Below are 22,429 nucleotides of genomic sequence, written 5' to 3' on the forward strand. Positions count from 1 at the left end.
TCAGTCTCTATCATGTTAATCAGTGTCTTACAATATCATCCTCCAAGTGCCAACTGCTGCCATCTATGCAGGGCGGTATTGTCTCCCCTGCATTTCCAATACCTCAAACATTTGGGGATAAACAAAGAAGCACAGCAAGAATAACAGAAACACAGTGAAAGAGGTAAAGCAGCAAGCAAAGAGCACATTCAGTAGAGAAAAGGTGGATTTGTAGTTAAAGGCCAAAGATCAACAAATTTTATGGCTGGAATACCTAAAAATGTTGAAAGAATGAAAAAAATAAATCACAGTGAGTTTTTGCATTGGTTTTCCAACGAGACAGGGACATTTAAAACACACTTTTATAATAAAAAGTAGTTTAAAACATCTGGAAGCATTTCTGCTTCCACAGATTTTGCTGCGTCTCCAAATTACAAACTCCCAGACAACATTTAAACCCATTTCTTCCACATAACTTTACAAATCGGCATACAGATCTTTACTTGAAGAACTCACATTCCAGCTTGAGACATCACTCTCTCTACTTTCCCTTTGGGTGGACATTGTGCCATGCAGTGGCACCTGCCTTTGGCATTAAACCATAGCATCATCCATCTTCAGCAACTCTTAACTGCATTCTTAATTTGTTTTTGCTTTTCTTTCATAGTTCTCAATTTGAGAGTATAATATATATGATGAGCTACAAGCCTAAATGCAGCAATAATGATAAATGGCCTTGAAACATAACAAAGCCACCTTTTTAAAGTGCCTGATGATGTTTTGTGAGGTCAGTTAGAACCAAGAAAACGTACATACAAAGACTTTTAAAGAGCAGGAATAAAAAGGCAATAAGGCATGGCACATTTTGGCATTTAAACTCTTAACTGTACAGAAGAGTGGCGACATGAGGAAAAAAGAATATTTTACACAGACATGAACATGAAATACATTAAAAGTTTTTTAAAAAAGGATGCAATTTGTAAAACAGTTTAAGGATTAAATCCTGGCTTTCATCCTTTCGAAATAAAGCGAAAAGACAAGCTTTTAGAAACAACCTCAAGTATTTGCTGGGAAACACTGAGTCCACAGTTTGTGAAATGAGACACTGCTGCAGTGGCAAACTCACATGCTGACTGCATATGTTGCAGAGGAAGCGCCAGAAGAACAAGAGTTATCACCCATCAAAAAGTGGGAAGAACATGAACCAGGTCAGCTGTTGATTGTCCAGTAGGGCTTTAAGTGCTCTTGTGATCGCTACAGTGATCTTTATCATCAGAAAACGTCTGTTCACGAGGTCAAAAATAAAAACCGAGGGAGGAAATCGGCTCATTTGATTCTGCCTCTTCTTTTAAAGAACTGAAGTGTGCTGAAGGAAGCAGCCTCTATGAGGAGAGGAGATATTGGCAGCCTCAGTTATGAGACAGTAATGACTCAGTCTGCTCATCATCCAGCATGAGATTCATCCTCTGTTCTTTGTTCTCTATGGGGAGCTCAGCTTTCTCACCTTTAGGTTCCCGGGGTCTGCAAGAATAAAGCGCAGGTTTTGTAAAGAAGAAATCAAAATAAAATGGTATCCATGACTCAACAAAGAAGATAGCGTTTCTTTACCTCCCAGTCTGGGAGAGCGCTCGTGGCTGCTGCTTCCTATAATGAGCTGCAGGCTGGCAGCTGCTATGAAGCCCTCCTGCTGCCGACTCAGATTTTTCACAAGCCTTTCCACCACCATGATGAATGGGGGAATTGTTTTGAGAAATATGATGAATGAACACAGTGCATTTTGTGTAGTTTCATTGTTTTCAGAGGCTCTTTAAGCCTAGTTTATTGAACATTCCAGTGAGGCTCACCAGCGCCCCCTGTTGTCTTCACATTGTAGATGGATGACATCTCCACGCTTGATGATGATGCTGCCTGGTCCGTTTTGGGGACAGTCAGCCATAGCTCTGTACTTGCCTGGAGTCTAAAACAGATTTTAAAAATACCTAGTGACAAACAAAAACCTAATTCAACAGAAAATTGTATGGTTTTAAAATATACAAGAGGCACATGGTAACGGGACGTGCAGCACAGATTTACAGTTCAGATGTTGACTGGATAACTATTAGTTGTGCACTCTATAAATCAGGCATTTATTGAAGAGTGGCTACACAAAAAAGCAATAAAACTTTCAACTCATAGTGTGTCAAATTATCTAGTAAATAAAAAAAAAAACATCTGGAAGTAGGTGCTGGGGTTGTCAGTTTTGAAAATGTCACCTATAAAAACATTTTGTTTGGTGAGAAAGTGTAGCACATCTCCCTGAACACATCTCCATGGTGAAATATGACTGTTGGTTTGTCCTGCAATATTTGCAGGAAAAAACATTTCTGTCATTTCTGCATAGAATGACACTAAAAGTACCATTAGGAAATTGTTAAACTTGTTGTTGAAATGATGTAGAATCTATCTGCCTTTCACATCATTTTCCATCCCATAGAAGAAGAAAAAGGTCTGTCGTCTTTTTGCTAAATTTTATGTTTATCTTTCAATTAAATCAGAAAAATACAGACAAAATGTTGGTTCTTGAAGGAATGACAGCAAATTTTCTAGAGTAGATATTTATCTAAAATCCTAAGTTGACTTTTTTCAAAGAAATATTTTGACATTTATGGTGCTAAACAAGTTAAATTTGGCTGACCAGAGAGTGGAAATGGCACTTTAGGATGTAAAGGTTGCAGATGCCTGTACTACTGAATGACATCCTGAGCAAAGGATGCTGATATGTTAGAGCAGCCTAGCCAAAGTCCAAACCCTAATCGTACTTACAACCTGAATGAACTTAAATTATCTTGCAATAAAAAAATGGGAAAATCTCTAAATCTCCAGATGTGATACCATACATTGCTGCAAAAAGTGGTTCAAATGCACATGACTTTAAAAATGCTGATTGTAAAAGATCTTTAAAAACCATGCATCCTGCATGTGCTATATTGCACTTGTCCATTACATCTGGAGAGCAAATGCCTTTGCAAGACAATGTAAACAGGAATTTACTTTTTTTTTTCCCCCTTACCAGTTTGACCATGTTTTTCTCCTCCGTCTCAGATGGGAGGAAGGCGTCCTGATCTCCAGGCCACTCCTCCAGACCCTCGCAGATGTCTACCGAGTGATGAGCTCCGGGCCAACCTGGAGACAGACGTTCTGCTAAAGCTTCTCAAAAAGCCTTTTGTTTCTGCAGTACACCATAACCAGCACCATGTAGATACTTAGTAACTATGTTGACATTAAAACTTACTGGGACATTAAAAAGAATGTAGAATCAAAAGCTAATCTCAGTAGCTTTTTCCCACAAAGTCCTCGATGTACCTGGTTCTTCAGATCAAAGTACACCTGAACTGCTGAGGATGAAAAGTCAAATATCTAAATTAGTTTATGGCGGCGGGGCAAATCAGCACTGCAGCAGTGTGCAAAGCAAATATGTTGGGCATCAGCTCCCCTAAAATTGATTTCTATGATTTTGTTACTAAGTATCTACTTGATTATAAAACATGAATGTTGCAGCAGAGACATTTTACTCACTCCGACGGTTCGGCTGGTGTTTAGGGGAGTGAGACTGGGGCTCTGGACTGCTCCTCCCTGACTCAGTGTCCTCTGAGCTCACCGACGCCCTCTGCTGTTTGCTATGAAAACAAACAAATAAAAACACATCACAGTCAGGCTCAGGATAAATGTCTTCCTCAGGGGTTTGCTTTATAATAGATAATTATCAATAACAGCTCTGTCCTCATGTTTCTCACACAGCCACAATCAAATATGCACCAGCCAGGTTACACAGAGCCTAGACAGCCATTTTTAAGCCTCCCAGTTCAACGCAGGAAGCAAAATTTACAGATCTTTAACAGAGTGATCCCTCAGGATTCACATGTTCACAACAGCTAAGATCTGGTCTCGATTTATAAGGATCCAAATTTAAGGAATTGATTGTCTTTTTTTATTAACTACTTGGTAAATAAATCATTGATCTTCAACACTGCAAAATCAAGCAAAAGAAACTTTCCAAGTACTTTTATTTAGTTTATAGAGAAAATATCTTAGTGTATTTGAAATAAGATAAAACTAAAGTTTCAGCAAGAAATAGGAGCTTGTTTTAAGTTGTTAATGTCAATGAAAAAGTTCTAGTTCTACTGGCAGATTATTTAACTTACGACATCGGAAAAATGTTTTAAATGTAATAATCTACCAGTGGAACAAGTACGTTTTCATCAATAATAACGACTTTTGGACTTAAAAGAAGCTCCTATATTTTGCTAAAAAGTTACTTTTAAGTTAGTTTTGTCTTATTTCAAGTGTACTACGATATTTGAACTAGAAACTAATTGGAAGGATTTTGTGTTTTGCAGGGAAGAACAGTCTCCCTGCCTAAATTTGAAAAGCTCTTACCTAAAAAAACAAGCCCAATCTTGATAAAATAACACAAAAACAAATAAAAGTAAACTAAAACTCCATATTTTGCATAGCATGCAAATCAGCAGTTCTAAAATCCCCCCAAATTAGGGAGTTTTTGATACAAAGCGACAAAGCCATGGAGGACCTGCCAAGACACAGATGCTGCAAGGTGAAATGAGTTTTAAACCACAGTGGAGGCCATAGGAAAGTAAGGGGGAGCAGAAAAGGTTTTGTAGTGCAAAAACACAGCGGCGAAGGGTTTCCTGTCCTCATGCCATGATGAGGCGAGCCAGGCAAAGTTTACCACTGAGCGTTACGGCAGGTCAGCAGCGCTGGGAGCAGCGGGGGCGCGGCCGGGGCCGTTGCCTGGGGCTCCGGGGACGGGGGCTCCGGGACCGCAGGCACACAAACACATCAGCTGACAGAGAGACAAAGTCCAGCCCCGGCAGACAGCCCCTGGGGGCCCCTCTGGACGGTCGCATGCCCCTGCAGGGTGGGGATTTGAAGGAGTGGGGATAGGCAACTACACAGCAGTGGACATGAACAGAGACGGGCCTTTGCCTGTTCACATAAAGTCACCATGGCAACATGAAAAAGAAATCACATTCACTGAAACTTTGATCTCCTATGACAAAGCAAATAGTCTTGCACAGGGATGCCTTTGTGCTTTGGCTGTATATTTTTATGCTTATACAACCCACATTCACGCTCCTACCGCACTAACAGCTTCCAACGGTACTGACCTCTCAGTGAGCGAAGGAGAGAGCTGCATGTGTTCAGCCACGGGGCCGTGTTGATATGCTTCATCTAGGAGAAGGAGAGGAGCAGCTGGTTGTGAGGAGACATACACAGAGCTTTTTCTAAAAAAAGACTTCAAAGATGCTATTTCAAGAAAGAAAGAAACGTGTCAGCAGAAAAATCCAGTCTGTAATCTTATAATTTTGAACATTTTGTTAACATGTCTATGTGCAAAGGAAATTAGTTAGTGTCTTTAAAGGCCAAATTCATTGTATTTTTATGAAAATATGAAAAGACATCTAAAATTAAATTTTTAGCAAAACCGTCAAAGTAAAGGTTTTTTGCCATATTTTTATATTTCTTACCTTAGTTTGGATATGCGTGCTTCAATTTACAGTTACCATGCTGCTGATACACCTGCATATCCCCACTGTGAGACAATAAAAGATATTCTACCCTATTCTATATTTTAATATTCCAGGTTGTTGACGAACCTCTAAGCAGCTTCTGTTGGTTGGTCAAAATTCGACGAAGTTCATTGAGCCAGGCCATCTTTACCTCCATTGTGGGAGCCTGAAAGACAGCCCAATTAAAAATCATTCCTATTTTATGAACAAATATATTCTGATTATTTGATGATTCTCATTATTTTGTAACATTTTGGTGCTTAAAATGAAAATGTTGCCTGAAAATCAATCATTTAATACAATCAAACCTCTTACCTGAACCACATAAACTTCCTCCCTGCCGCTGTACCAGATCTCAAACTTCTTCACATCACCTTTGACATTTTCTGTGATCCCCACAGCAGTCATCTGCCCAAAGACAGACACAAGGAGTTTTAGGACGAGCAACACAAACAATGCATCAGAATTACACCACACAGCACATCTGTCCCGTTTCAACCCAGAAACTCCTGCTCTTTCAGTCACAAAGCGCTTCCTTCCCACATACTCAATAATAAATCAAGGAGATGCAGTTGGTGAGAATAATACACCAGATGTGACTCTCTGCACATCAACAGATTAAAAAAAAAGTGTCAAAGGAAGACATCCTGCTCTGTGGCCAGGAGGGTGGCTCCATGTTGAAGACACTAAGACTGACACCACTTTGATCTGAGTTATCTGCAAACAGCTTCCCTTCATCTCTATGTGATTAGTGAAGGGAAATGAATTTGGAGGATTTTATGAGTGTGTAAAATTTAAGATTCTTCATAAAACAGTGTCTGAAACTTGTGGCAGTCTATGTTCTAAACAGGTTTACAAATCTAGAAAGACAACATCCAGAAGTTCCACCAGGATTAACCTGTATATGGGAGGACTGCACATTTATCTGCAACATAATTTTACACATTAATTTTGTGAATTCCCTCGGATGCAGTAAATGTTAGCTAGTTATTTAAGAACCATACTTTAAGGCTCTCTGTGTCTTCAACACTTCTCATGGATCTGCATTCAGCCCTTTTACTCTGATCCACCTAAATAAAATACAGCCATCTGCCTTTAGCTGTAACTTAATTGCTTAATGCGTATCTATGATTTCATTTCAGAAAAATGTTTACAGGGCTGCACAGTGGCGCAGTTGGTCGAGCTGTTGCCTTGCAGCAAGAAGGTCCTGGGTTCGATTCCCGGCCGGGGATCTTTCTGCATGGAGTTTGCATGTTCTCCCTGTGCATGGTGGGTTCTCTCCGGGTTCTCCGGCTTCCTCCCACAGTCCAAAAACATGACTGTCAGGTTAATTGGGCTCTCTAAATTCTCCCTAGGTGTGAGTGTGTGTGTGAATGGTTGTGTGTCCTGTCTGTTTTCTGTGTTGCCCTGCGACAGACTGGCGACCTGTCCAGGGTGACCCCCGCCTCTTGCCCGGGACGCAGCTGGAGATAGACACCAGCAACCCTCCCGACCCCATTAGGGAAGAAGGTTGTTCAGATAATGGCTGGATGGATGGAAAAATGTTTACAATTATGGGCTACTTTGTGTTAAATCACACAAAATCTACAATTAAACACAGTGACATTTGTTTTTGTAACAAGACAAATTGAAGAGGTGTGAACACAAGGCGGTGCATCATCCATGAATTAATAGATTATGATGGAGGAGAGTTTTAGAAAATAACAGTATTCAGAGGTTAAATGTGTTTGGCTTCTCCTTTTAATAATTCTCTCAAGATTGTGATGATTGATGGGAACAAATAAATGCTCTGTCATCATCTCCTTGTCCAAGGCTGGTGAATCACGGCCAAACACTTCAATCCAAAGCAGTGCACAGACCAACCTTGAGACAATGCTTGAAGCTGTAGGAAGGCGTCTTGTCGCTGCCGTCTCCATGATCCTCCCTGCGTTTACACAAAAGCAGAGCCCTCTCATACAAGAAGAAGTGTCTCTGCATTGGTTTGAAGCGAGCCAACTCCTTCATGCGTGTGGGGCCTCTCTTGTGGCTGATCCACACGCTGAAAGAGCCCTGCATCAGCACGCGGCCCAGCTCGCAGATTTCCCCCTGAGGTGGAGAGGGAAGGATTTCAGGTTTTTGTAAATAATACTGAGAATTAAATACAAGATAGGAATTAAGACAAGAGAAGAAAAATAATACTTTAACCTCGTATCCTGTAATGGCAATCTGATGCATGGAGTCATTGACTGATTTGAGCAGATCTAGCATGGCTGTCAGCGCCCCCTGCAGTTCAGAAGTGCCTTCACAATCTGGACTGTACTTCAGGAGTTCCTGAGAATATAAACATGCAGACATATTGGAAAAGATGCACATAAAATCACATAAAACACATAAAATATTAAGACTAAGATATTTAAATTAGATGTTTGGGTTTTTTGGAATTGGAAATTGTATATTTAATGAATAAAGCAGCTCATGAATTTCCAACCTTGAGAAGCAGCTGGTATTTTGTGAGGCGCTGGACCGGTTTGAGCAGGTAGGAATCCAGGCCCAGTTTGTGCTCCAGCTTCTTCTGACACTCCTTCATGTGGAAGATGAACATGACGATCAGATGCAGCTCTGGTTTTAACTTACTGAGTTAATCACATTTATTTAAATTATTAGCATTTGTTAAACACACACTGTGCAACAACTACACAAATATTTTCTGAAATATTTCTTTGATATTCTTTTTTATTTTTACTATTATTTGTTTTCATTTATACAAACATTTTTAAAGTAATTTTTAAAAACTTAAAGTTTCCCCAGACAACAATAAGCCAGTTGAAAAGAGTAATAAATCTGAAAAACCTACCTGAAAATAGGCACAGTCTGAGAATTGTCTCCATAGCGCTTCAGAACGTGGCTTATTCTGACAGTACATCTCATACATCTGGAAGCTTTCTTTCTGAAGATTGAGAAGAAATGCATTTTTTAATAAAAAAGGAGAAAAATTCCCAAAAAATAATAAAATATATATATTTTTAAAAATATTTATAATCTCACCCGCTGTAGAAAACAAGCTCCAACAGTTTCAGGAGCCTCCAGGCATCCTTCAAGGTCTTGTAAGAAAACTCTGAATTATCAAAAAGATTTTTTTAAAAGCAGCACATTTATTCTCAAGACAAAGCTAGTGAAATAAATATGAATTATATCCTGTAACTCCGCTTTCAGATATAGAAAAATACCAGAAATTGATAAATCTCCACTCCACCAATATCAGTCATAAATAAACCTCTTGGATATTTTATTCAGTATGAAGCTTGAACAGTTAATTGTCGTCTCGTTAATGTTAATTTAATTTAGCTGATTTTATAGTGTTGTAATTGTACTTAATTTTTATATTTTTTTCCTATTGTATTTACTTTATTTATTAATAAGTATTTTTTAACACTCTGGCAAAGGGTATATTGTTTTATATGTTTTATATGTTTAACAGATACATGATTTAACCAATAATCAACAAAAGATGAAAGATCAGAAACTCTAAAACAACAACTTCAAATAGATATTGTACGTATTGATATTTTATTATGTTTTACTTTGTTTATTTGGCTGCAATGACAAAAGTCAATAAGTGATACAGACAATTATTTTGATAAGTTTCAAAATTTTAACTAATATTCCAACTCAGATGGTAGCCCTAAGCAAAATTACTCCTAATAAATCTAGAAATTAAAATTGAAGTGAAATTAAAGTTGCATTTACTAAAAAGCTTGTTGTTTTTCACTGGAACTGACAAGTATGGACAATTTAGATATAATAGGTTTGATATTTGTATTTTTGTATTTATCTGTTTAATTAAGACATGAAGCTTTACAAAATGTGTAGTAAGGTCTTAAAACCTTACTGAATCATTTTGTAATGTAACATAGTTTAGATGTTCAGTAAGCTTGTGACTTTCCAACAACAGCGCCAGTGTTACTCTGTTTTGGGACTCGTTAATAAAACACACCTGCTGTGAAAGTTGTAGATCTCAGGCATGTTTCCAAAGAGAATGTCTTTCTTACTGCGTAGTACTGGCGGAAGAAGCCCCGACAGAGCTGGGTTATCCATTTCAGCTCTGTAACCCTGCAGTTTTTAAGAGCAGCAAAGTGTGTTCAAGGAACAAATATAGGTGACAAAAACAAATATCATGAGGTAAAATCCAACTATGAGCCTCTTTGAACTGATTCCTACCAGCAGCACTGACAGCAGCTCCTCCACATAGATTCTCTCAGTCTCTATAAGTTCCCTCATTACACGTCTGAGACACAAACAAACGTAGGAAGACAGAGAAAGACAGCCAGAGGCCATCGTTGGCACAAAGCAAAGAGAACCACAGACTAAACATCAAAAGCAGTGCTGAGGACAGACAGACAGACTAACAGATGGATGGACAGATTTCTCCTTCTTACCGCTTTAAGAAATCCGGGCTGTCGTCTCCATCCAGACTGTATGAGACGCAGCTCCGACTCTCCTGGTAGTCATGAATCACCTCGATCTGAACAGACCGGAGAAAAGTCAGCACTGAATTCACTGTCTCATATTAGAGGGATAGCTGAACTTTTGGAGTTAGGCTCAAACGTTACAGGCAGTTAACGTCATTCTTGCAGTGGAATCATTTTTAGTATAAATTCAGATTAGTTGGAACAGGAGGGTAAAGCTAACGGCTACTTTGCAAGGTAATCAAAAAGATCTTCAAATAAAACAACTTTAATTTCAGCAGCTTCACAGTGGTTTGACCTCCAATACATCAAACTGTTGTCACATTTCCACTGGCAAGTTTTTTCATTTTATTTTTTATTTTTATGGAGACGAACATTTGTGGCTTTTACTCGCACATCGTCTCACCAGATTCTGTCAATAACTACCATATGCAAAAGCGATGATGATCTAAAGCAGAAAAACTTGCTGACATGCCAAGGAGGTAAATCAAATAGCTGGATTACCAGGAGATCTTATCTACTGCAGGTAAGATATTAAATCTCACCTCACAACTCCTGAACTATCCTTTTAAGGAAAATATCATTAGATTAAACTGACAGTTGATATAAAATTTTGTAGTTCTAATCAGGAGTAAAAATGAAGGAACAAAGTTTTCTCACTTTTCTGGGATTTGGACTTTTCCGGGATGATTTCTTGCCAGGAAGTGAAATGTCAAATGTGAACTTCAAGCCATCACCTGTAAAACCCACAATGATTAATAACAGTTTAATAACTGTGTTAATAGGAGTCAAACTGAGAAGAGAACCTATTTAAAACCCCAAGTTCAGAACATAAGACAATAAGTGTGAATGCAGAAGACTCAAATGGATTCCCAAGCTGATAAAAGAGAAACAGATCAACAGTATATCTTCCCCAAAAATGAAAATATCTGAAGATGTTCTTGCATTAAAAGGTTTTAGCTAACCTTTGGCTCTACTGTATGTTTGTTTTGTTCAGCCTCTCTAGAGACACAAGATGAGACAAAAAGTTATTTAAGTACATAAACAATTAAAGGTTGTTTAATGGAAGCTATTGAGCAGTCACTTGTTTCCTTCTGAACTGACTGATGACAATATCTGTCTTTTTCCTAACTCATTTGTAGGGGCGGCAGTGCAAACCCCCAAGGCCATTCAGGCAGACTGTGGAGAGGACCTGTGATGTGATAATCTAACCATGGGAGAAAAACTGCTGTCACTGTGATAGGAGTTGGATTGGACACTATGTCGAATCTAAAAAAACATCAAAGAGGTTACAAGAGTCGAATGCACAAGTTGCCAGTCGGGTTACCTGCCAGTGAAGATCAGTTTTATAATATGTCTCTGTGTGTTTACTAATAAAACCTGGTCTAATTTGAATACCGTGTTTAGGGGAGAAGAGCGGTGACTTGGAGCGAGGTTGGTTCTCGGGTCTGGGGGCCACCAGCTGGATTGGTCGCACATGTTTGTCAGCCAGCTTCCTTAAAGAAGCTTGTCGGTTCTGGATCATCTGCTGTACTGCTGCATGCTTTTCAAAAACATTCCCAATCTGAGTCTGACAAGGAGACAAAAGAAAGCAAAGATGAAGAGGAGAAAAGAGAAAATGTTGATTAGACTTTTTAGATAATGACTTGTAGCCAACCTGTAGCTGAGGCGTGATGACAGCCTCATATTCAATAGCCAGAATATCATGACCTGAGCTCAAAACAGACGGCGCCCCCTCCAGGAACTTCTCAATTTCCCTGAGAGACATCTGGGCACCTTCCTTAGACTGGGACTTGTCTAATAATTGGTTTGCTAACAAATACGCTCCATCATCACACCAAGTCTGGGCCTGGAGGCAGAGAGCAGAAAGATGCTTTGCAATTTCTCCACGTCTTTGTGTTTTTTTAAAAGTAAAAAGTGTGTTTTTTAATACCTGCCCGAGACAAAGCAGCAGTTGGTGTGTTTGCATCAGAAAAGAGTGCTTGGACTTCAACGCAGCAGAGAGTGTGTCACAGTGGTGGCGGAGCTCATTGCAGCGCTGCATGATGAGCCCCATGGCGTAATGGTGACCCGCTGACAGCTGGTGTCCGTGGAGGATGATGATCTGGGCTCGAGACATCACTTCCTGGTAGAGGCAAAAGGAAAATATATATTTTATCCGGATTTTATTTCATAGACCAAATGAAAGTGGAGCAAAAAGTTCCTTTACATATAGAAATCTGAAGAGTGTGACATGTTTGCATTCAACCTTCTTTTCTCTGAAAGTCCAAAGTAAAATGTGGTCCAATCAAATACCAACTTTGCAGCTGACAAAGAAAATTTCCATGGTAGGAAGTTAAACTGAACATCAAATTACTCTATCTGTAATGGCAGCATCATGATCTGGAGATCATGACGACTAAAGAGCACAGCAGACAGGGAAAATGTAAAAGTGTGGAAAAGTCTGAAATAGGGCTAGGCTATAAAATAATATTCTAAGCTTTGGACATTTTACCAAGTGAAGATTATGAAACAACGGCAAATCCACCTGGGAATGCAGCTTCACCTAACCTTACAGGCCAATAAGGAAATAAATTCAGCCCTCTTAAATTAATCCTAAAACTAGATAACTTTTAGAATCAAGTGAAGTAAAAATGCAGTACTTGATGACATGACATATTAAGATATAAAATCAAAATAATCTATATTTGTTTGGTTAAAAAACACATTAAATACATGAAATAAGAAACTGGAAATCAGACTTTAACATTGTAACTGGAGAAACACTGACCTGTGCATTAGTTTCCAGGTCGTTGAGTCTTTTCAGAAGCTGCTCTGTTTGAGCTGGAGTGTTCACATTTATGGACAATTCTCTCTCCTGATGCATGAGATGTTCAAGACACAATTCCATCTAAACAAACAGATAAATCAGACATGCAAACATTAAACATTAGTGTTAAAACCCTGCTTTTAACAGGTATCTTAAAGCACATCTGCTACTATTGCCTGCTTAAAACTTCAGAATTGACTGGTACAGAAAAAAAAATAGACATATTTCTGTCTTTCTGTCTGTAAGATATTTGGCCAATTTCTGGTTTGCAAAGACCTAAAGACCTGCAATAAAAGTCAACATAAGATATAATTTTCCCTTTTTATTGTTTTGCATACTTCACACAATTAGTTTTTTTGCATATTTTTATCAAATGACAACCTCAGGAATTGTACACAGATTTCCCTCTACTGCTCTAACAGTGAAAATGACGTAACAACATCACCTCCTGAAAGCTTTGCTCATATCTGAGCAGCTGAAGGTACTGATGCAGTTTCAGATGATGCTTCTCAAAGAAGCCATCGAAAGCCGACTCCATGTCTCTGAGCTGTGCAAGAAGCCTAAAAGAGGAACTGTCAGTCCATTGTAGCAGAGATGTAGTGAATAAACATATTATATGGATGCAGGGAATATTAAAGACACCATTTACCTCTGTACTGTCTCCCAGTCCAGCTTCACATCCCACTGGGAATCATCATCCTTCCCAGTTGTTTCCAAGTTGGACAGAAGATGGCGACCCTCCTTTGAAACCGACCTTATTGCATCCTTCCAGAGACCAATTTACGTTAAAAAATGCAGATCGAGATCAGATTTGGTAATGTAAGTAAATGGACCTTGCATGTAGCCTTACCTTGAGCTTTTTGTACTTTTCAGTGTGTGTCTCTAGGAGTTGCTCGATGGCTTTCCCCTCATCCGGCAGCTCTGCTTCTGCCAGCTCAGTGCCAAAGCCCTGCAGCATCTGAGCGATGTCTTTCACCGTCACGGCAAAACTTTCAATAGCCTGTAGTGAAAAGCAAACAAAAAAGAATGTTAAATTCTCTGAGATTTCTTAGACGAAAAAATCCTGTGATGACTTAATAAAACTGTTAATAGTTATAAATTAATGTTGGCCTCAAGCTTGTTAGTGAATCCTTTTACCGTCCGTAAAACAATCCAGTCACTGTGACAGTAGTCCAAAGTGCCTCCAAACTCTGATGTCAGCTGGTTTTCATCAATGTAGCGCAGCAGGTCTGTGACAGAACTCAGCATCACCACCTAAACATTAAGACAAATCTGAGAGCTCACAAAAAGACCTGCTTTCACATGACTTTTTAAGTCTTCAGTTATTCAAAAACATTGTTCAAAATGGTCATTTTTTTTTATTTATGCCCTGTTTATCCAATATGATGGATAATATGAAATTTTTTTTCACTTTGAACTACCAAAAATCTGCCAAATATCCCAAGGCAGCATGGTATAGTGTGATAAAACCAAATATTGAAACTGAAATTAGTTTACCAGAAAACATTTGACTCATGGAGCTCCCGTTTGTAACAATAATGAGGTGTACCTTGTCATGAAGTGAGACAAATTTGGTAACTGAAGAGTAGCTGCCTTACTGGCATCTTGAGCATGAAGTCATCCTGGCTGAAGCGGAAACCAATATCTGTTACAGTACGGTGGAAGAAGCTGGTGGGTCGGAGCACCAAGACCAGGTGGAGGTTCCCAGGAAAGGAGGCCTTGATGAGAGAAAAGAAGAACCAAATATAATCACACAGTTTAGCCCTTGGTGGACATCATGTTACCAATAACCCAACTCATTGTTCTTTTATGAATGCATCACTCCTGATATTTTCATCGACTTTCTCAAATGTAGTCTCAGATGCACTGTACTCCATTGTGCACTTTTATTTTTACTTTTGTTTTTACTGCAGTGTATGAGACTTTGTTGCTTAAGCAGTTGCATTTGATCTGGATTTGAAGTTCAGTTCCCACCTTTTTTTAAACACCATTTCAACCCTCGGTTGGTTGAGGTCATTGCTTGACCCCCAGACGGCATTCAGACACAATGAGGTCTAATGAAGACAGCAGCACCCGCCTACCGCACAGTATACTGAACCTATAGAAAATTGAGTGAGCCTAAAGTAAAGTCAAGGTTTTTTTTAAGCTAACTCATGCAGCAACATTTGAACGTGTGGTCATTACGCAATGCTCTATCTTTGTTTTAGCAGGTTGCAACTTCTTAGATTCCTTTAGCCTGACGCATTTTTACCTCCTTATTTGGAGATAAATATGTTATCTAGGAATCGGTTTTGTGCAGGACGTGCAGACAGCCAGCTGCATGACGAAGCAGAAGCTCCCTCTGCACCGCAGTGCTACAGTTTGCGCCGCTGCAGCATACACCCTGCCCGTCTAAAAACTTAACCCCAAACTCTTAACACCGAGAACCACAATACAGAAGGCGCTCGTTACCGGGCTCCTCCGGATCTTTGGCATCCCTCGGTGAAAAAAACAATCAGTCATTGTGTCGGAAGCCATTTCTAGTCAATATAATTTCCCGGTTGACCGCTGGAAATCGGTGCCAAGATAAGATGTGCGGCTCCTTCCCCCGACCGCCTGGCAACAGCCGGAGCTCTGCTGCCGCCCTGTGCCTCTGCGATGGAGGGCGGCAGCACATCTCTGCAACATTTCCTCCGCCCGCCCGGCTTCCTCCTCATCCTTTCTCCCCGCCTGAGCTTCCCGCGTCATCGCACAGTTTTTGCTTATTCATGCATTTGCAGCGATATGCAAACGGGACTCTCCCAACAGACGGCATGAACAGGATCCCCATTAAAACAATGCTTCACCAAAATTAAACAAGTTTAACATTAATATGCATAAATGAGAGGAGGAAAACTTGACCTAACAAAGATCTGCGTCAGGACCATGGACAGCAACTCCTCAATACAGGGTTCGGTTTAAATTCAAACCTTTTCCAGACTCACATTTTCCTGGGTTCATTTTTAAAAAATAATACACAACTGCACAGTGAATTTATATCAAATATGCAACCTGTAAAAGCAGACAACAAGAGAAAGACACAGCATGAAAGAAAGAAGAAACAAACAAAAACAAAGAAAGGAAAACAGCAAAAGAAACAAATAAACAAACAAAGAGAAAGAAAGAGAGAACTTACTGCTATCCTGGCTAGAGCGGTTTTGATAGAGGCCCATGTATCCAGTCTTCGGTCTAAAATTATGATAAATTTCACTCCTGGTTGTCTTGTTCTACAAACAAAAATATGCAACCTTGCTGTTACTTTCAGTTATTACATTTATGGCTTATTATACAAACAAAAACATGAATTCAAATAATACTATTTTATGTAATACCATACTAAGTGTTCTTCATCTAAATGGATTACAGTCTTTGAATAGAACATTTGAGAGGATAATAAGCCTCTGACCTTACAGTCTTCCCTAATCTCCAGAGAGATGAGGTTATGACAAAAAGGGCATCAGTAGGACATTTGACTCTGAGCTACAGATCAGCAGCGCCTGCTGTGCTCAGAATACAAGGGTTTGGTGCAGTGCAGAAAGAGGGAGAGAGTCAGGGAGGAAGAGCGGCTAAATGATGGAGGACGCACCGAGGGATGAGGGTGAGGTAGGTAAAGACTTTGGCTAAAGATTCCTCTGGAATGTCACTGAACGCTGAGCATTCTGGGAGGGTGATGATGACGCTTGAGTCTTCCCCGCGCCCTCCTGGAAAAAAACAAAAGCATAAGCATCACTTTTTATAACACATACAATATGTGGCACAGGTAACTGAATCACGAAGAAGAACATACCTGACAGATATGCAACTTGTTTCTCTATATATCCTCCCACTTCCTTCAGGCTCAAAGGGACAGTCACCTCTACACATGACACAAGTAGAAAGAAACTTGAGATGCACCACAGTGATACTAAGTGGGGATATTTATGAATTAATTCAAGTGTTCCTTAAGCCAATCAGTATTTAATCAAATTAAAAAGATTTAAACCAACACAATTTATTTTATATACTTTACTTCCAATGAGTCAGACCTCTTGTAATTTTTCAAAGTGGTTTTGAATTACTGCTCCTGAAAGATTTCTCTTTGACTCATTTTTGGTCTGTTCTCCAGAGCCAGGTTTCCAGAAAACAACTCTTTGGGGATCACCTTGTTGATGCTAAAATACGGCTTCAATTCCCATCTTTCAAACTCCACAGTTCCAGTGATGAAATGGAAATGCATGTCATTTTGACATTTCAGTCCAGGTAAAACTTGGTGAATAAAACTGATTCTAATTCAGATTACTATTTCTCAAAAACACACATGGTGCCCACTGAAAATATAAAATAAATACTTTGTTTATACAGGATGTGATGTTTAAATCAGTCTCATTTTTTCCTCATGAAGTCATGTATCTTGCACTTGGAACTGCAAAATATTTTATTTACTTTTAAGAGTTAGTTTAAGAGTTTCTCTAAAGTACGACTTCAAAAGGGCAAATAATGTAACAAAAATCCTAGTAGCACATCTGACTGCTGGATGCTAAAACTGAATCAAGGACTGATTTCTCAGGATCTTACATTAAAGGTGTGCACATTTATCCAACCTCATATTTTTTTTACTTAATCCCAAAAAATGTTTTTCGGTTTAATTATGCAGGATGTATATCACTCTGAAGGCAGAAAAAGTTGATAAATTGTTTAATTGTTGTGTACACATTTAAGGGTCTATCATTTAAGATCTCGAGTCCCTGCCTGCATTAAGAGAACATTGTACAGCAACATATTCTAGGATAAAGCAGCATTTAGATGGCCATCTTAATTCAGTTGATGTTCCTCTCAGTACTGGAGAGATAGTCATTGTAATTTATCCCAGGCTATTGTCTGCACACTGCAGTGCTCAGTCTGATAGACAGCAGATGCACAATATTGTCATGTCACTGTTAGCAAAGGTTAAAGTTGCGCTTCTAGTGCAGATCCTGGTTGATCCTCAAAGTAAAGAGAAATGCAGCAGGGATGTATTAGTTTATTCGAGTCTTACAAAATGTTCCCTTCAGCTGCAGCAGATCAGAGTGCAATGATTCGCTCAAATTTCATCATTTCCTCATAAAAAATTAATCAGTGCAGAGGAGCAGAAATAGACTAAAAAAGACGAGGAAAGGCTGGAGAGCGATTACAGGAGCAAACTAGGTGTTATTTTCCATGAGGCAACTGCAGTAATCCTGTGCAAGTAATAAGCTCCACTAGTAGCTGCTGAATATTTCATGTGTGTCAGTAACAGAGAGAAGCTGAGCCAAGTCAGACCAAACCAGCAGAACTGGATGCTGTGGAGAGACACACATCCAGGATAAAGTTACTGTCACACTTGAATAGCTGTGTGATCATTAATATCCAACCCTGGAAGACAACAGCATAAAGCGATATTATAGATTATTATTAATTCAATCTATGCTGTATGGTGGAAGTGCAGGGTTAAGTTTTTGCATAAACTGGAACAGATAAGTAGAAACTTTGTAAGCACATTTTCCTGACCTTAAGAGGGAAGTCAGCCTAATTAAGTCAACTTAAAAAGTGCAGAGCTCCAGGGTCTATCAAATGAAGGATGCCCTATGCAGCAAACCGCAGTGCTGTTAATAAACTTTGTAATTTTATGGAAACACCACACTCGCTCTTGACCCTGAAATACTAGCAGCTCCTTTAAAGATTGATTGCTTTGTGCTACTTCAGCGATCTTGCATGCTACTACCATAGCAACCTATCTATATAGTGTGCCTTTCATAACACTTATTCATCAGTATTCATAATACTTTTTCACATTTTGTCATGTTTCAAGAACAAAATATTTTTGCTTATTTCATGTCACAGATAAATTGAAATTAATGCATATTAGTAATAATAGAAATCTGGGATATGATTTCTGCTCCATAGCTCCATTTTTCCCCCTTTACTCAGACAACCCTAAATAAAATAAAGCATGACCAGTTCAGATGGGAGGAGCAGCCAAAAGTCATATGGTAACCACCAGTTGGTAGAGTAAGAATCCATAAGCTAGGGCAAAACCCAAACTGCTGCTACACTAGGTTAACAAGTTGTTGCTAGGTAACCAAACAGAAAGTAAATTAATTGATGCCACAAACCTTCTTAGCTGGCCATTACAGGTTTGGCGGCTGAAGTCTTTCATGTGCCTACATCACCCAGAATGCTGTGTAGTTCAGTGAAACAATTGAATATTCTATCAGGAGTATTATCTATTGATAATGTGTGTATTGTGATCTGTAGTGTTCTTGATTTATGGTCCAGCCCTACTGTAAGCTGTAATAATCACAATTACTTGAAGGAAATGCTTGCAATATTTCACTATACATCTCTTTGTAATATACAACTTTCACTTTCTGAAATGAGTGATTAAAAGTATTAAACTATTTTGGGATATTCAGATTTTTTAAGCTGCACTTGTATGTATGACTTTGTGTATTAAAAAAATTAAAAGAATATCAACCCCTTTCCGTTTTATTAAAAACAAACCTGGATGGGCTTTTTTCACATTGGAAATGTTTGAACATGACCTCTTTAGCCGACATGCAGCACAATGTAGGACACAGTGTCCAAAGCTCTGCTTGCTCTTCTGTTCTTACATATATAGAAAAAAGAAAAGTTTGCCAGTGTGAATGGAAACAGTGATTTACTTCAGACCAATCCCTCCAGTGTGCTTACAAAGCTAAGGACAGGAAGCTTATCTCTGTTGTCCAAACAATGATAACCATCTACATTTACTTCATCACATGCTGCACCTGTAACAAGCATTCTAACATTATATAACACCTCTTTTGATCCATAACATATATTAAAAATTACAATAAAATCATCAGTGAAGAAAATAAGAGAGAGCAACCATTTTCATTTTGTGTGCTCCCGGTTCCAAACATTGACAAAGAAGATCCAGTGAAGTGAAGAGGGTCTGGTTGAATGTAGAGAGAACAAACCCATAAATGCTGCATCCGCTCTGATTTCACAGACACCCAAAAGCAGAACCTCTTAATCCATAGCAGGCTAAGAAGCACACTCTCACACACAAACACTTTCATAAAACGCTGAGGCTGAGCCTCATACTGATTTTAGGTCATGAGGTTTTTGCTAAATGAAGCTTTAAATGCTTAAGGGATTAGATTGGTTGGTGGCAGGATTCTGGTAGGAACCAAAGTGGAGAAAAAAATCCACTAGGATACATGAAAGCTAGATTGGTTTTAGATCAGAAAAGCCAGAAGAAGAAACTGTACAGAACAGCACTGTGAAGTGGAGATGATGCTTTAAATTTTCTCTTTTATGGCCCTGCATCCAATAAAACAGTGGTCTCAAACTTCAACTTTTAGATGTGGCCCCTCTCCTACATGCTTGAATTAAATGGTAAAGCTGCTTACTAGCATCTACTGAGGTCCAAATGAGCTAACATATGAGCCAAGTGTGCTCAAAGTTGCAGGACTGGAGTTTGAAACCACTGCAATAAAATAATTTTCCTGCAGTTTTTAAGGATTTTGTCTTTATAGTAGTGTCATTTAAGTTGTTCTTAGAGCAAAGCCTCCATTATTACAAGCAGTGTGCTCCATCAACTGTAGATGAAAAAAATGCATTGATTTTCTTGAATGCTTTTTGCTCTTGCGTTTTCTAATTTCTGACTTCCAGCAAACCAAGCCAATATACACAAATGGAGAAAACATGGAACAGGAACCTTCCAAGAAATGGCCAGCTGATTTAAACTAATAGAAGAACGTGTTGACAACTCATCCACGAAGCCACAAAGAACCTAGAAAAATGTTTAAAAAATTTAAGGCAAATGAGGCTTGAAGCAACATCAACATTAATGACGTAACAATAAGAAAGATATTGAGCAAAAATGGAACTAATGGGGAAAGTTTCAAGGTGGAAACCACTGCCAACTAAAAATAAAACAAAACCCTGTCTCAAGAAAAAATATCTTTGTGGTCACCAAGACTGTTTGGAAAATGTTCAGTGCATTGATGAGAAAACTAACAAGATTTTACAACCAGGAGATAACATGAACAGTCAAACAGTGATATTAATGTGATGGTTTGGCATAATTTGTTGCTTTAACCAATTTAATCTTAAATTATCCTCTCAACAAAAAAATCCTTCAGTAAAATGCCCACTTAGGTTAATCAGCAAGACAATTAATCTCGATTGAGATTCTTGCCAATAAAAAAAACAACTAGTTGACTTCAGGAGGAGGTTAATTCTAAGGCAGATTTTGGTTTGGATAGCTTATTTTGCCAGAGTAAAGACTGTATCATATATTCACTCTATTTACCTTTGATAGTCCAAATTTGTTTGACGATCTGTGACCATGTGAAACAGTTCTACACACACTCTGTAAGAAGATTAGGGTGAATAGTGAGTGGAAAATGTCAGCGTATTACTCTCAGAAAGGCATTTTCTCTTTCAGCTGTCAAATCCAGGCCAGATTCAACAAGCAGAAAATGTCAAAAAATGAATCAGCCAAGCACTTTTTCAGTCTATTCTTCATTTTTCAATGTAAATCTCAATGGCCTTGTGCCCTAACAATAAATATCAACTTGGTCATACCTACTTTTATGAATATTTGATGAAAACTACAGGGAACATTAATCTCTGCAATAGTAATCTACAATATACTGATTCCGGCTACAAATCTTTCCTATAGATTGAAAATACATCCATCTGGGGTGGCTGAAAATAGCTCACATAATCCCTTCGCTGGTCCACTGCTGAAGCAAAGCTACAGGAACTAGTACATCAATAATAGTGAAGCTGCACATCTCCAGTTACCGTCTGTCGGAACTTGGGCTTAAAGTAAGCGGAGATGTGTTGCACCGAGTCTCTTTTTGTTAAATTGTGAAGAAGAGGATGAAATTCATAAAGGACTGTACTGAAAAGCATGATATAATTCATAAGGTCTGACAGCATCGATAACTTACGCTGCAGGGTGCTCTCCAGCTGGGAGCCGGCCTGCAGAAGGCAGCGGTAGCACTCCATCTCCGCAGACTCTTTGGCCAGGTCCCTCTCCTCCTGCAGCGAGGCCGGGCCCATTCCCTCTGCTTCTGCCACAGAATCAGGCTGGGATGACCGCTTTCTCACATCGTCTTCTTGCTGGTCCGGCCTTCCATACTACAAGTTTACCGACACCTTTATGTGCTACCACAAGAAATCCATGAAGTTCCCTAAAAGGTTGTCGACCTTGAAGCTGCAGAGAGCGCCTCCACACTGAAACACACGATTACATCACAAACACACAGCAGCAGCAGCAGTTCGTTGACCCGTCGCAGCCCCGACTGGGTGTGATGTCTTGTTCTCCTCTGGTTGATACACACCAGTCGACAGTGTGTCCTGCTCTCAGCAGCAGTTAGCTGCTTCAAAACAAACAGAGCTCCATCTGGCCACGGCTGCTTGTCCCTTCCCCTCCCCTCCCGGAGCATTAGTGCGTCAGCTCTGCACCGAGCAAAGCTCAAGAGTCCGCTCCTGACCGGCTGCCAGCTCCCTCCCTACTTTCCCTCACACTTCTTCATGCACTCTCTATGCAGGCCTCACTGTTTAAGAAAGCTGCCTATCAGTTAATCTCCTGTTTTATTATATAATAAATGCATGTT

The 22,429-nt window shown here is 39.3% G+C and overlaps 1 protein-coding gene across 6 annotated transcripts; it reads right to left on the reverse strand.

Moving 5' to 3' along the window:
* Positions 1-59: 59 nt before the first annotated feature.
* mcf2a (MCF.2 cell line derived transforming sequence a) lies at positions 60-22,257 on the reverse strand. 6 transcript variants are annotated; one of them, XM_044127192.1, is made up of 30 exons: positions 21,761-22,255; positions 16,606-16,674; positions 16,405-16,519; positions 15,955-16,045; positions 14,399-14,518; positions 13,938-14,054; positions 13,651-13,800; positions 13,450-13,565; positions 13,246-13,372; positions 12,762-12,881; positions 11,925-12,116; positions 11,649-11,840; positions 11,390-11,561; positions 10,652-10,728; positions 9,962-10,047; positions 9,744-9,810; positions 9,520-9,635; positions 8,571-8,640; positions 8,380-8,472; positions 8,014-8,106; positions 7,731-7,856; positions 7,410-7,631; positions 5,862-5,954; positions 5,634-5,712; positions 5,145-5,208; positions 3,535-3,635; positions 3,029-3,141; positions 1,824-1,936; positions 1,588-1,691; positions 60-1,500 (listed from the first exon to the last, which is right to left on the reverse strand). In XM_044127192.1, the coding sequence occupies exons 1-30, from the start codon at positions 21,870-21,872 to the stop codon at positions 1,460-1,462; spliced, it is 3,351 nt and encodes a 1,116-aa protein (XP_043983127.1). In that variant the 5' UTR covers positions 21,873-22,255; the 3' UTR covers positions 60-1,459. The 6 variants fall into 6 exon arrangements, with proteins under 6 accessions (XP_043983127.1, XP_043983126.1, XP_043983125.1 ...); XM_044127191.1 differs by having other exon boundaries at positions 7,410-7,856; positions 13,246-13,360; positions 21,761-22,256; XM_044127190.1 differs by having other exon boundaries at positions 7,410-7,856; positions 21,761-22,256.
* Between the last annotated feature and the right edge of the window lie 172 nt (positions 22,258-22,429).

This window comes from Gambusia affinis, linkage group LG09 (assembly GCF_019740435.1).
Source record: "Gambusia affinis linkage group LG09, SWU_Gaff_1.0, whole genome shotgun sequence".
Taxonomy (NCBI): Eukaryota; Metazoa; Chordata; class Actinopteri; order Cyprinodontiformes; family Poeciliidae; genus Gambusia; species Gambusia affinis.

What these genes read in the sequence shown, in the direction of transcription:
- mcf2a (XM_044127190.1), bottom strand. Translation starts at nt 21,872, where the DNA reads ATGGGCCCGGCCTCGCTGCAGGAGGAGAGGGACCTGGCCAAAGAGTCT. An exon ending in ACAAGTTGCATATCTGTCAG is followed by an intron (nt 16,520 to 16,605) that starts GTATGTTCTTCT and finishes GTTTTTTTCCAG; the next exon opens with GAGGGCGCGGGGAAGACTCA. An exon ending in TACCTCACCCTCATCCCTCG is followed by an intron (nt 16,046 to 16,404) that starts GTGCGTCCTCCA and finishes TTTTGTTTGTAG; the next exon opens with AACAAGACAACCAGGAGTGA.